We start from the raw sequence: 13303 nt of genomic DNA on the forward strand, positions 1-13303 counted from the left end.
ACATGTGCGCGCGAGCACTCAAGAGATCCAAGTAAACTGAAGGCAAGTGATATTTTTCTTTATTCAAGTACTTACATAGAAATAACAAAACAATTGCATTACAACAAACTGAAGTGCCGAGTAAACAGGGGAGCACATCTCCCCATCACAAGGATATAGTAAAATTCATTTCAATATTCAGCTCATCGTAAAATGACCTTATTATAAGGTAATAAAAACATGAAATAGGCTAAAGACATCCACAACATTTTAAACAAGACCCCTTGTTTTCTTAAAAAAAAAAAAACAATAAAAAAAAAAAACGGAACAGTTATCCCAGTGTGTTTTCAATCATCTCTCTTGAATTGTTGTTAGGTTTATCCCATTTCACCCAATGTGACTTATTTTCATGCATAATAAAGAAATGAGCACCACCCACAGCATCTGAGGGTAGGATTCCCGTGCACATGCAAACATGAGGATATACTGCAATGAAAAGGAAATACAACACAACAGAAAACAGTGAGTATCGACTCCATCCGAACACACCATGGTGTCACCGTTGAAGACCACAAAATCCCTGAAGCCACCCTGTTAGTCCATAAGATGACGTGAGCAGCCTATAATATCTACACATTATTGAAATCTCTTCAAACATGAGGGGTTTTTTTTTTTTAGAAGAAAAAAAAACAATCTTGTAATTATTAATTGTCACGAAAAGAGCCCACGCCTACAGCCCTGCCTAAGGCCAACTTCACGGAGACTAAATCAAACAGTTAAACGCAAACATAGCACAAGGCTTGCCTTCAACTGCAAGCAGACTGAGGTCACATTTATGATTTGTTTCTCCTGTGGAGTTCTCATATTGTTTTTGATCAGCCAACCCTGCAACCCAGTTTGGCACAAAGATGGCTGCTGATGTTGGCTCAGATCCAACGTGGAGAAGAGAAGGAGGATGAGGCAGATTCCAATTTCAGAGCATTCAGCCGCCCACTTTTGGACAATAAAAAACGTAAGAGAAACATTAAATAAATTATTCTCTGAGAAGCATTATTAAGAGGGGGTTGTTTCTGCGTTTGTCTAACAAGTCATTGACATATATCTATAGCATTTTGCACATTACACCGGAGGATTATTGTTCAGCAGAACGTGGTGCAGCCTGCATTGTTGTTCAAACACCAAACTGTATGGAGGGAGTGGGATGCAGGGGATCATATAAATTCACAAAAATCTATCCGTCCATTACAAAAGTGTCACAAAACCAAAAAAAAAGTGACATACACAGTGAGAGGATACGACTGATGAAATATCGAGTTTGCAACGATGAATCTAATTACATGGCTTCATTTCGACGTGGAGATAGTTTGGCGTAGTCTCCGCCTCGCTCTGCATCGTTTCTCAACACAAAGCAAACATGAACACAGTTTTCTCTCAGTGGAGGCCACGTTCTATATATTGTCATTAAAAACATCCATTCTCACCAGAAATGTGTCAAATCAAGAGATTTTTTTGTCAAATACATTAAAGATAATCTTTCATGAACATGTGTCTAACATCATATTATTCTAGATAAACATTTTTTGTATTTCCCTATCACCTCATACACTATCTGCTACATGACGTTAACACTAGAGGCCATTACTCATTGCGAGATTTAACCTGGCAAATCCCAATCGAACGTTTGAATCTTATCCAGCTAATTATCTGGGATCAGACACGCGGCATGCTGGGTAATGTAACGTGGAAGAAGATTGTTGCATTTTATCGGGATAAGCTCAGAAAAAGTTTCACTGGTCAATGGCCATCCATGCAATAAATGATTTATTTTATGATAAAAAGTATTGATTTACAGTTTGATGTTTCGGGGTCTACGCACTTTTAAACTATCTGAAAAAGTGCAAGGAGGTCTGTTCATTTAACCACGTTAGATGAGTTGAGAAAAGAATCTCTGAGGCCAAATTAATTGGAAAATAAGTGGACACTTGCCAGGAAGCTCAGCAGTGAAAGCTGGTTGTTACAGGAAAGGGAAAGCGTGGCCTTGGAAGCTCATTTCTGGATGCACTGGTTCTCTGTGCCACTGCTTTTCTCAACCTTTCTTTTGGCCTTTGCGTTTGTCAGTCGATATTCTCTTTAAGTCTGATTGCCGTGTCTACTGACTATGTTTTTTTCCCCCCGCTGATAACAATGTTTATATAAATCCTCTGCCCTGCACACACTCCTTCATAATCAGACAGCACAGCCACGAACCATAAATATATTGCCGGTCAAAGTAGATGGAGAGAAGTTTATCTGGTATTAATGTGATAAACTTAAAGGATAAAATCAGTAATGATCTCAAGTCTTGGACGAGGTTATTACTCAAATTTCATTCCACGGGGGAATAATGCAGTCTTGGAGAAAAAAAACCCTTCCTGCTTTACAAAGAATAGTTAAACTTATATATTTATAATAAAAAGGGGAAAAGGCTGACATATGTTTAATAATATGTGGTCATTGTTGTGCATTTGTCAATATTATCATAACACACTTTTAAGATCCCATAGTGGGAGAGATGAGCCTACACAAAATGTTTCATATAAGAGCCGTTTCCTTCTATCAGGACATCAATAAGGAATGTGAAAAATATGAGCATTGCGTCGTTAATGTATTTTTTGTTTAAGAAAGCCTCCAAACATTGTTTTTCTTTGCAATGGGAGAGATGTGTTAATTGAAATAACTGATTGCGACTATAATGGAGATAAACAAAATGTAAAAAATAAATAAAAAAAATCTTGCTGTTTATTCAGAGAACACATTAGTGCTTCCTTAAATCAGTAACCACTTTAAAACGTACAAATGGTGCGAATGCTGTTATTGTTTTTTTTTTCTCTTTTATGGAAGATAATACACCATATTTGGCACTGTTACAGCGCTCCAAAAAAATGTTTGCAATGACCTATGACAACAAAATATTCTGTATTATAACTACATTACGAAAAGCTGTAAGACACATTCCGCACAAGCATCCAGTCAATTGAAAGTTCTTGTTTATGCAGACATTTGTATTTACATAGTGTGCATGAAGGCATGCACATATATGCACAATTTAATACTGAGTTATGGTGCATTTGACATTTGAGTACAAAAGTGAAACTTCTACTGTAGCTACCTGCATACATGTTTGTATACTGTACAAAAAAACAACACGTCCTTAGTTTACAACTCAGTCTCAGTCTCTCGATTAGAAAAGATGTAAACATGGATTTGGACATTTTAATTTCTATCTCACCATATGTTGCTCATCGTTTAATTTGAGACCCAAGTAGTTTAGTCCCTTTTACACCGCGTCCCCCTTCATTCATCTCTGCTTTCATATGCTGCTGGTTTGCAAACCCAGTGTCACTTATTCACTGCACGTAGTTCAGTCTGTGTGACTGTGCTCTTAGTTAATTTGATGTACGGGTTGATGGCATATGTCACGAATATATTGCATATAATTGCAGAACTCAACTGTAAAGAAAAAAAGAGAATAAGAACTGGTGAGCTTTTCAAAAGAGCATCAGAAATGATATCTGGTAACGCCACTTAAAGCCACCATATAAAAAAAAAAAGGCAACAGAAATACACAGTGTCTCTCAGTGACTACAAATAAATAAGTATTGGCAAAGGCATTGATTGCTGCAGGCATGGTTGCTTTATAAGTACAGGTAACAGGACAAGACACCAGTTTGCTTTGTGTGACGCTTTCAGTCGTTGTCGTCGAGCCAAATGAATGTAAATCTGAGAAACGGTGTTTGAAATCTTGATCTTTTCCCTTTGACTCAACATGTGTGCTTAGCTGATATCACTGCTATGTTTGGCAAATGTCAGGCACAATAATAAGAACAAGGTTGGCTGTATCACCACAATACATTTGGCACATTCTTTTGAGAAAAACAACATTCAAATAGAAAAAAAAACAAAAAAAAACACGACACCTCAACAAAAACAACAGAAAGACAGTCAAGTGCCACTAATAAGGTATCCATGACAGTACACAAATATAACCAATTGCACTTTTAAACAGCCTAATAAAATTAATGCATACATATCCCAGACAACTTACCCTTTAACTAAACTCCATTTTTAAAATTTTGTCTGTTTTTTTTAAGACTCCTATGATGGATTCTGGCTTCCTTCCAATTTAGAAATTCTCAGTAAAATTTACAAAAAAAAAAAAAGTGTATCCATCCCAAATCGGGTGGTCTCGTGGGCAGAATGTGCCGAGGTGCCCTTCTTTGTGTTGGCACTGTGTTACAGTAGCTGAGGCTCTGAGTTACTTTGAAGGAGAAGGGCGTAGCAGCCTCTCCCCTCTGACTTTAACTAAAGGCATCCATCTCAAAATAGAAGGAAACTGAAAAGAGCAGGGGATGTAAAAGAGAGGAAAAGAGTCACCTATTTATCTCATAGTGGACGCATCATCCCTTCTTCCCTAAGTCTCTCTATGAGCCATGGTGAGGGTCCAGTCCAAGTGCACGTAGTGACGGTCATGACGTTCCCAGTGTCGGCCCCCCACAGGAGCTGGGTGGCGAGCTGTGGCTCCCAGCCGCCCCACTGCTCTTGTCGGCTGGCTTCTTGTCCTTCTGTTTCAGGTGGACCTTTGCGTGTCTCTTTCGCTCGTCGCTTCTGGCAAACTTGCGTCCACAGAACTCGCAGGAGAAGGGCTTCTCGCCCGTGTGCGTGCGGATGTGCGTGGTCAGGTGGTCGCTCCGGCTGAAGGAGCGCATGCATATTCGACACTGGAAGGGCTTGTGACCCGTGTGGATGCGGAGGTGACGCGTGAGCTCGTCTGAGCGCGAGAAGCGTCTGTCGCAGTTCTCTGCCGGACAGGCGTGAGGCCGCTCGTGGACGGGCGTTTTGCTGGGGCGGTTGGGGTACTTCCGCGGTCGGATGGGCTTGAGGGTGAGAGTCTGTGGCGGCGGGTGGTGCTGTTGAGGGTGCTGCTGCCCGCCAATGAAACCAGGGTGGATCTGCTGCTTGTCTTTGAACGCCCTGATGGTCTCCAGGGGCGTGATGGGCGGAGGGTTGACTCGGATGGGATCCATGGTCTGGAAGGGCTTGTGCTCCATCACGCCGACGTCCCCCTGATGGTGGAAAAGGTTGTAGTCGGGGATCATGGAGAAAAGGCTGCCATCCATGGAGGCTTTGGATGTCGAGTGATAGTCATTGCCCGGGTAGGCGAGGGCGGTGCTGGTGGCGGGGCTGTGGTGGAAGGAGACCTGGTCCTGGTACAGGTCACTGCAGGTGGAATAGGCGGGCAGTGGCGGACCGTAGACCTGCTCCATGTCTGCCGTCTGGCCGCCCATGCTGGCTGCGGAGGACGACGTCTGCGTTGTCACGGTGCCGGGCGACGGAGAAACACCCAGGATCCCCGCGCTGACGAGGCTGATGATGTTGTTGTCAGAGCACCAGCCGGAGCCACCGATGCCACCTGACGGCGGAGTGTCAAAGGCAAACTTCCCCAGATAGGTGACAGTCTGCCCGCTGCGGTTGGACTGGAAGCTGGATCCATATTGAATCTCTGCGGATGCTTTCTCGCTTCCCATGCCCAGATCCATGATATTATCTATAAATTAAATAAGAAAAAGAAAAAAAATCATGAGCAAATCATCCACATGGCTGCACAAAGATTTAAATGTGAATTGCAATCAGCCTGCAAAAGTGGAGAATAAGTCTAGAAAATTCACTTTGTCAAGCTATATGCACTTGAAGGGGGGAGTCCTCAATTTGTCCTGAAATTCAGCTTTTCTGCATAACTGCAGCAATGTAACAGGAGATCCGAAATAGGAGAAGTCCACTACAGTTCATAAAGAAATGTGAGCGCTGTCAGACCTATAAGTTAAGTGAGTGACTGCTGCATGTGAGACAGTGGTCTCTCTCTCTCTCCCTCTCTCTCTCTCTCTCTCTCTCAGATCCCACAAGCTCTCATAAATCAGGACCTAAACACCCCCTTTGATCCAGTCATTGTGTCCCTCAGGAGGACAGCCAAACTGAATGGCAAGATCTGATTTCTTTACAGCGGGGAGGATTATAAGACAGACGCCACATCTATCACGCTCAAGGATTCAAAACACATTTGCAGCACAGAACATCTGCACATAATACGGGTAAAAAATTTTTTTTAAATGCAAGTGTTTCCAATCCAATCTCAGCATTAGCGAGCTTAACGACATTTTTCGCAAATTTCCTTATTATTTTAATTGTAGAGAATCTTACACTTTACACTGCAAACACACACACACACACACACACACACACACACACACACACATTTAACTTATTCCAAAGATGCCATTAAAACCATCACGTGCAGATGTGCTTAATGGGGATACATTTATATGCTGATCGTGCTCCGATGGCTTAATGTGAGACATTTGAAAAGAATTCTTTCCTAAACAGAAGTTAAAGCAGACGTCTCTCTTTTCATTTGCAGGAAATCATACACAGGGGTGCTTAAATAAAATCACTCCCAGTAATTACAGCCTGCTAAAGGCAAATCATAATCAAACAAACAAAAGCCAAATTATGTATTTTTCACACATTGTGACACCGAGGTGTATGGGGACAATGACACTTGTGGCATCTTGGTTTTTGGGGGGTTTGACATTTAGAAATCAAGCCTTAGTTGATATTAATGCTTTTTATGCTATATCTTTAGTCTGGAGGTATAAAGGGAACTGTGGGATATTTAAACATAATAATCTTTTCATATAGGTCAGTGATGAAGAGTAAAGCACACACCTGCTCCACCTGTAAAATTACAGCATGCTACTTAAAAAATATATTTTTGTTTAATGACCACAAAATAGAACACATGCATAAATGCCATGTATTTATTTTTTTGGAGTTTATATTGTGATTTTCATCAGGATCAGACCTAATTAAGACAGCAACACACACCTGTGCTGCAACATCTTTATTCCCCCCATCAGCTTCATTCCATTTCTTCTGTCAGATGTCACATAAAATACATTTTGTTGCCGTGTTTATAGAGAAATGTGTCGCTTAAATTTATTAGAAGATATATAATGAATTATCCTATTTATAAGACCTGGCGCTGGGAATAAAAAAAGACGCACACTTCTTTGGTGAACAAGGATGGGGACGTATTTCTGGTGTTTTAATTCGTGAACAAAAAACTTGAATGTAAAAAAAAAATAAAGTCACGTGGAGATCTTCAGGTAGAATTCGGTGTATTTTCCTGCAGCGGTGACCCATCACCTCAGAGGGCGAGCCAATTAGAGATTGATTTAATGCCAACACTGAGCCGAACCGACGGCTCGTCTTCATGTCGCCGCCCGACTTCCTCAGAAATATACATTAATCCGGACTGAGCGATACATCGATCAATATCTCGGGGCCTCGTAATTTAGTGAGAGTGTGAGGGGGTTCAGGGGCCCTGGCGTCTTTTGTTTCATATGCGGGGAAAAGCAGCCACACACGCCTACTGACGGCCAGCCTGAGACGCGCTATACTGCACTTGTGGAAGTCGTTGTCTAAAGAAGTTGACCCGTCTCTGCGGGGGGATGTGATGAACAAATCAGTGTGACCACATTCATTTGACACATTTTCCCCTAAACCTCCAGCTTTCACTTTCAGATCAGGCGCAGATTGCGTTTTTTTTTAGTGGACTTTGCGTAAAAAACGAGACATTTCCTCAAACGCGCCTCAGCTCTGTGGATTTAATATCACTATAAAATATGTATTTGCTTAAATTTCACATGTCAGCCGATGATTTAAAATAAAATCATCTATGAGTTGAAATGTTGACATTTCGGCCACGGATGAAAGATCATAAAAATAGAAACAGAAAAAAAAACACGGCCGAGCTGAAAGTGAGTCATTTTAAAAGCTGCTTCTTATTCTAGTGGCCGGTGTTGGCCTACACCTGACCCCGAAATAAAAAAAGGTATTCTCTATCTACGTCTGTGCGCTACAGCCAGCGCGCAAACAGGTGCTCCGAGCCCCAAAGACAACTGTTGCCTTGCGCGCACATCGCAGTTTGAGCCACTTTAATCAGAACACAAAGAGAAAAAGTAGTGTAAAATCTTACCTGTGTTCATCTGTGAATAGTGGTTTATAGATTCCGTACTGGTGAAAATATTCATAGACGTCGGGATGTCCTCTTCTGGGTAGAGACTGTCAGGGATCGTGTTTATTAAACTGCTCATCGTAAGAGGGAGCTTCTCCGCTAGTTTCCCTGTCATAGCAGTTATATTCAGTCCGACATTTATACAAAAGCAACAACGCGCAGGTATCCAAGTTACACACACGCGCGCGCAAAAAAACAAAACAAGAAAAAAGTGGGGAAAAAACACAGGTGTGGATCAGGCGCGAAAAAAATCAAAAATAAAGAGAGAGGAGAGAGGAGCAGGGATGGATCCTGTTGCTGTAGCTATCCAAGTATCCCGCGGAGGACGAGGAGCAGCGCCGGTGTATCTCCTCCTGTGTGATCACAGGCTACTGGTGTTATTAATCTGCGCGCTGTGGACGCGGACGGGCTGCTTGTGGGGAATTGGAAGTCTGTGAATCAATGAGAGGAGGTGGCGGTGGTGTTGGTTGCACAAGAGCCGCTCTACGTGCTCTATTGGAGCTGGATAGGGGACTCCAGTCTGCCCGTGTTAAATAGGGGGATGGAACATTCGCGTGACGTAGATGACCATATATGGACAGAGCGCCCAGCGCCCAGGCTCTCCGCGCGTCAGTCGGTGGAAACTACAGTGGAGGCAAAAAAAAAAAAAAAGGCTCCGATAGATAAAGTTGTTTTTTATTTACCAATATCTCCACGTTACCTGCAGCGGGTTTTCTGTAGGAATGTGGTAGCTTTTTATGCGGCTGTGCGTGTGTGTGTGTGTGTGTGTGTGTGTGTGTGTGAGAGAGAGAAAAGGAGAAAGAGCGTTTGTTTATATTCTACCAATGCTGATCAAACAACAGAAGTTTGCTTTTCTTTCAAACTACTTTTTTTTTGTCCACATAAACTCAGACAGGAAGAAAAAAAACAAAACCCGACTCTGGATAGTAGAAGTACTTTCATTGTGCTCTTTGTAACACGTGCACACGCTTTGCGCCGTCCCGTGGTTCAAACTCCCACTTTTTTTTTTTTTTTTACACTTACAAAAGCCAGTAATTGACTGGAGTTAATCGCTTGTAAATATTACGAGCGCGTTGTAAAAAAAAAAAAAAAACCCGCAGGCTTGCTTTGACTCGGGGAGCCCAAGTTGACCGCTTAAGTGGAAACTCCAAATAAGGCAGTGTCCGGCCACGCCCCCTTCACGTCTGTATTTGGACATGCGGGTTCCGGGTGAGGCAGAAGTGGAAAAGTGATCGGAAGCCACAGACAGTTAAAAGAGATGTCAGTGGACGAAGCGTCATGGCTCGCTTTTTTTTAACCAATTTTAACCAACTTGTGAAAAGAAAAAAACACAAAATACACACAGTGGTTGCCTCATAATGTTTCAGAAATATCCCCTTTATGATTCGGTTTGTTACACAAACAGCTGAAAGGGCTTTTGGGGTCATGCAGTGTCACTGTCACAGTGCAGCTCAGCGAGGAGTTGCTTGGTTTTTGTTCTGTTTTCTGCCAACAATAAGAAAAACACACAGGCCTCACAGACAATTCACAGCATCTACTGAATGAAATGTGCCTGAATATTCAGACCTGAGAAATTAATAGTACCTCAATGAAGCAGAAGTGTAAACAGAGTGTGTGGGAGAATTGGTCTGAATCATGCTCTGTGTTTGGGAGGGGGGGGGGGGGGGGGGGGGGGCTTACACAAACAAGAGCAGCAGCCAGTGATCTGGTGTGTCTCACTGCCACGGGCAAGTCCTCCATCCTGGTCTGTGTGTGTGTTTTATGAGTAGCTGTGTTGTACCAGGGGGGAGAGCGGACAAAACAGACAATAACGGACTCCATTCCAAATTCAGCACTCCCGTGTGCGACCCGGAGGCGGATTGTTTTCTGCGTTGACTTAATCATCTGCCTCATGCTGACTCACTCCCTTAACAGCCTCTCTCTGCATCACTTTCTGCACAGCGGTCCGGGGTCAAAGGGCGCCACGAGTTTAACGAGGGAATTGGGTTCGAGCTACTCACCACAGCTGAACGATGATTACGATGTTAAATGGTAAACGGTGAGAAACCCTCGGAATTGACTTCAACAGCAAACACCACGTCTGCGGCGTGAAGATATCGACATGGGAATGCTTATTTGTATACATGCATAATTAAACAAACCCTGGGGGTGTATTAGAGATGCTTAGCGAGGACTAATTAACAGGAGACTGACTGTGAGGTAGAACAACGCTGTCACCTATGACACACATTAAACATAATATTATAAGCTTATAAAAGGTAGTTTTTATAGCAGGGTTATTGCCTCGTATCGTCTGTTGTCCCTGTTATTTTGACCCGTGGGGAAAAAAAGGCTACGTCATGTTAAGGATGCAGGCCCTCGGGCCAGGTTGGGGACTAACTGTGGCGCGTCTCCTCCAGGGAAGAGTCAGCCCGGCTCCGTGGTTGGAAAGTTGGCGGCCCAGCTGGAACACCTACCTGTAGCGAGCTCATTTCCTCGACTGTGAGCCGGGATCACGTGGGCCGGGCCTGCGGTCTCGGCGGCCCGCGGGGGTCAGATCTCTCCGACTCTCCTTTGCATACGGGGACTCCGCGGAAGGCACAACATCATTTCAAAGCACAGTGGAAAAAACTTCCCAGGCACTGTGGATGCATAGGCAAATTATTTTATTGTTTTGTTTTTTCCAGGCTTCATGGGGGAGACTACAACGGTTGTTCCTTTGCTGTTAGAGATCTGGAAATACATCGTCCCCAATCATACCAACAGTAACTGTATGGACTGTATTTTACATCATGTTTTATCAATGCCTCCATTGTTATTATGAATGTGTAGACTCTAATATTGACAGCATATCTTTCCCAATATTAGCTTTCCAATCTAAATGATAATAAACATTTTTTTTAATTTCAGGTGAAGTTTTGAAGTCATTCAGTGGAGAATCTCTGATTTGACTACTAAAAAAGTGCAATGGTGTTAGATTTAAGATGTTTTAGTTGTATTTTTACCATCACTTCACCTCTAAAGGTGTGTTTATTTAGTTTCATATCAAATCCAGTCTTTTGCAATAGCTTCTACTGAGTTTTAGAAATAAAAAATATTCATTTAAGACACAAAGACAACGCAGGTAACTCAAAAATGTCGAGAGGTCAAAAGGTCCCCTTGTTGGTGAATGGTGGTGTTGCAGGAGACAAGCTAAAAGGGGCAGTGTGTAGGTTTTGGTGACACCTAGTGGGCAGGTTGCAGATTGCAACCAACTGAAACTTCACCCATGTGACAAGCGTGTAGGAGAACTACGAATATGATGTTTAATTTCTGACAATAGATCACTCTAAATGGTTCACGCTGTACCTTTAATAGTCTAGAAATGAGGATATTTAGGTGGATTTACTTCAGAGGCCGGACTCAAATCCTGCAGGTGGACTGAACTGAGTCCCTGCAGTCAGATCTGCCAGTCTGTTGGGGTCAGCAGACCGCACTGTTGACACACATTGAACAGACACTCAAATCCATTTTGCCCCTGCTCACAACAAGTGATGAAGTGCAGGAAGTCTCCAGTGAAATAAACCCTCGACACAAGAATGGAGACTCCAGTCATCATGCATATTAGATCACTTAGTGCCGGTTAGGCAATTGAATTGATTATACAAATTCCTTTTAATTAATGTAAGTTTGAATAAATTAAGAAAATATTAAATGCCTTTCCCATATTATCAGGGGACACGATAAGTTGCTTTATTTTTTTTTTATTCCCGGAGATGGCAATAAATATATTGTGCACCGTTGAACTACAGCTGTCAGTTTTTCTTAATCAGAATATTTCCAACTCTCCTGACATTTGGAGTAAAAATAAACACATTCAAGGAAGCTGAGTGGCAAAACCCAGCTGTTTTGGCAGGATATCACCGAGATATGAAAGGGAAAAAAATGCAGTGTATTTGGAAGTACAAATCTTGGCATTTCAATGGCGTACTGATGGATTCAAGTAGGTGGTTTTTGGAAGAATGCTCTCCCACTTGGCATGCCTCACAATGAGTGTGGAATTATACTCCACTTGCCAATTGTTAAAAATGTGATTTCATAAGTCGAATAAGATGGATAAATCAAGGTCAAGAGTGATATTCCGACTGAAGGATACTTAACATTTTGCTCCGAAGCAGCGGACCGCCTGACTAACCGTGTGCTCGTTTGCATTGTTTTGGTGGTTTTGTTTGTGGACGCGGCTGCTTTGACTGCTAAGTCGGGGAAGCAAACAAAGCAGATGCAGGACATTTTGATCAATGATCTCCCAGAGTTCATCGGGAGGGCACATAGGGGTTTACCAAGGCTGGCTTAACCACCAAAGGAACAAAAACCTCCATTACCTACTCCTGCCTAGCCCACTGATGAGACACCAAATTAGGGTCAATGAAACCACCAACTAAAGATTGATCATCAGAACATCAAAGTCCCTGATGTAAATCCAGCCTTTTCCAGACATCTGGGGTATTGATACAAACCCCTCCCAGAGGAGAGTTGCTGGTTAGAAACCAATATTCCTCATGGGGGGTACGCTGACCCACCCTCTACAAAGACCCATGAAGTCTGAAAAGTAGCTCCCCGTGAAAAAGGGTTGAAAAGTTTATCCGCACCATCCTCTACAGGCCTGCCAGGTAGGCCTCTTATGCAACTGTACAAAGTTCAGGACGGGTTCATCGTCCCAAAGTTACATTCAAGGACACTTCAACACACGTTAGACCGGCTTTCAGAAAAAGATCAATGAAGGACCTGAAAGCACCTAAATGTTTCCAATCGGGGTGAGAGTGGTCAATGGAAATATGATAAACAATGACATGCAGCAAGTTCCCTTCATCCGACACACCGCAGGCCCTGCAGCCCCTCCCCCACCCTGTCCTGTCACTCTGTGGAGTATTTTAGTTCAAGTTCCACTGCGGCATCCGGCTGTGTCGCGGTCTCGGTTTCACCTCCCACTTCCTTTTTTTGGCCCTGACGTGTTTCCGCACCCGAATTAGAATAAACTCTTTCCACGTCGAAGTTGTGATATCAGGCCGTCTTCCTTTTCTTGTCGACGGCGTTCGGAAACTAATAAGAAATCCCCAGTGAGGTCAAAATCTATCTCCCGAATCCTTCGCCTGCAGACCGCGCGACATCAAAACCCAAGCAGCCGGTGGAACACAAAGGGGAAATGTCTTTCTAACTCAGAGATAAGATAGAGGCAAAGAGGGGCGATGACCTGTT

The 13303-nt window shown here is 42.9% G+C and overlaps 1 protein-coding gene across 1 annotated transcript; it reads right to left on the reverse strand.

The window, feature by feature from the left end:
- Positions 1-42: 42 nt before the first annotated feature.
- egr3 (early growth response 3) lies at positions 43-8695 on the reverse strand. Its single transcript, XM_084025558.1, has 2 exons — positions 8051-8695; positions 43-5563 (listed from the first exon to the last, which is right to left on the reverse strand). The coding sequence occupies exons 1-2, from the start codon at positions 8202-8204 to the stop codon at positions 4485-4487; spliced, it is 1233 nt and encodes a 410-aa protein (XP_083881684.1). The 5' UTR covers positions 8205-8695; the 3' UTR covers positions 43-4484.
- Between the last annotated feature and the right edge of the window lie 4608 nt (positions 8696-13303).

Source organism: Eutrigla gurnardus (assembly GCF_963514095.1).
Source record: "Eutrigla gurnardus genome assembly, chromosome: 13".
Lineage (NCBI taxonomy): Eukaryota > Metazoa > Chordata > Actinopteri > Perciformes > Triglidae > Eutrigla > Eutrigla gurnardus.

Bases quoted from the DNA above. Each gene is read 5' to 3' on its own strand.
- egr3 (XM_084025558.1), bottom strand. From the start codon at position 8,204: ATGACAGGGAAACTAGCGGAGAAGCTCCCTCTTACGATGAGCAGTTTA. The intron at 5,564-8,050 runs GTAAGATTTTAC...TTTAATTTATAG, and splicing joins CTATTCACAGATGAACACAG to ATAATATCATGGATCTGGGC.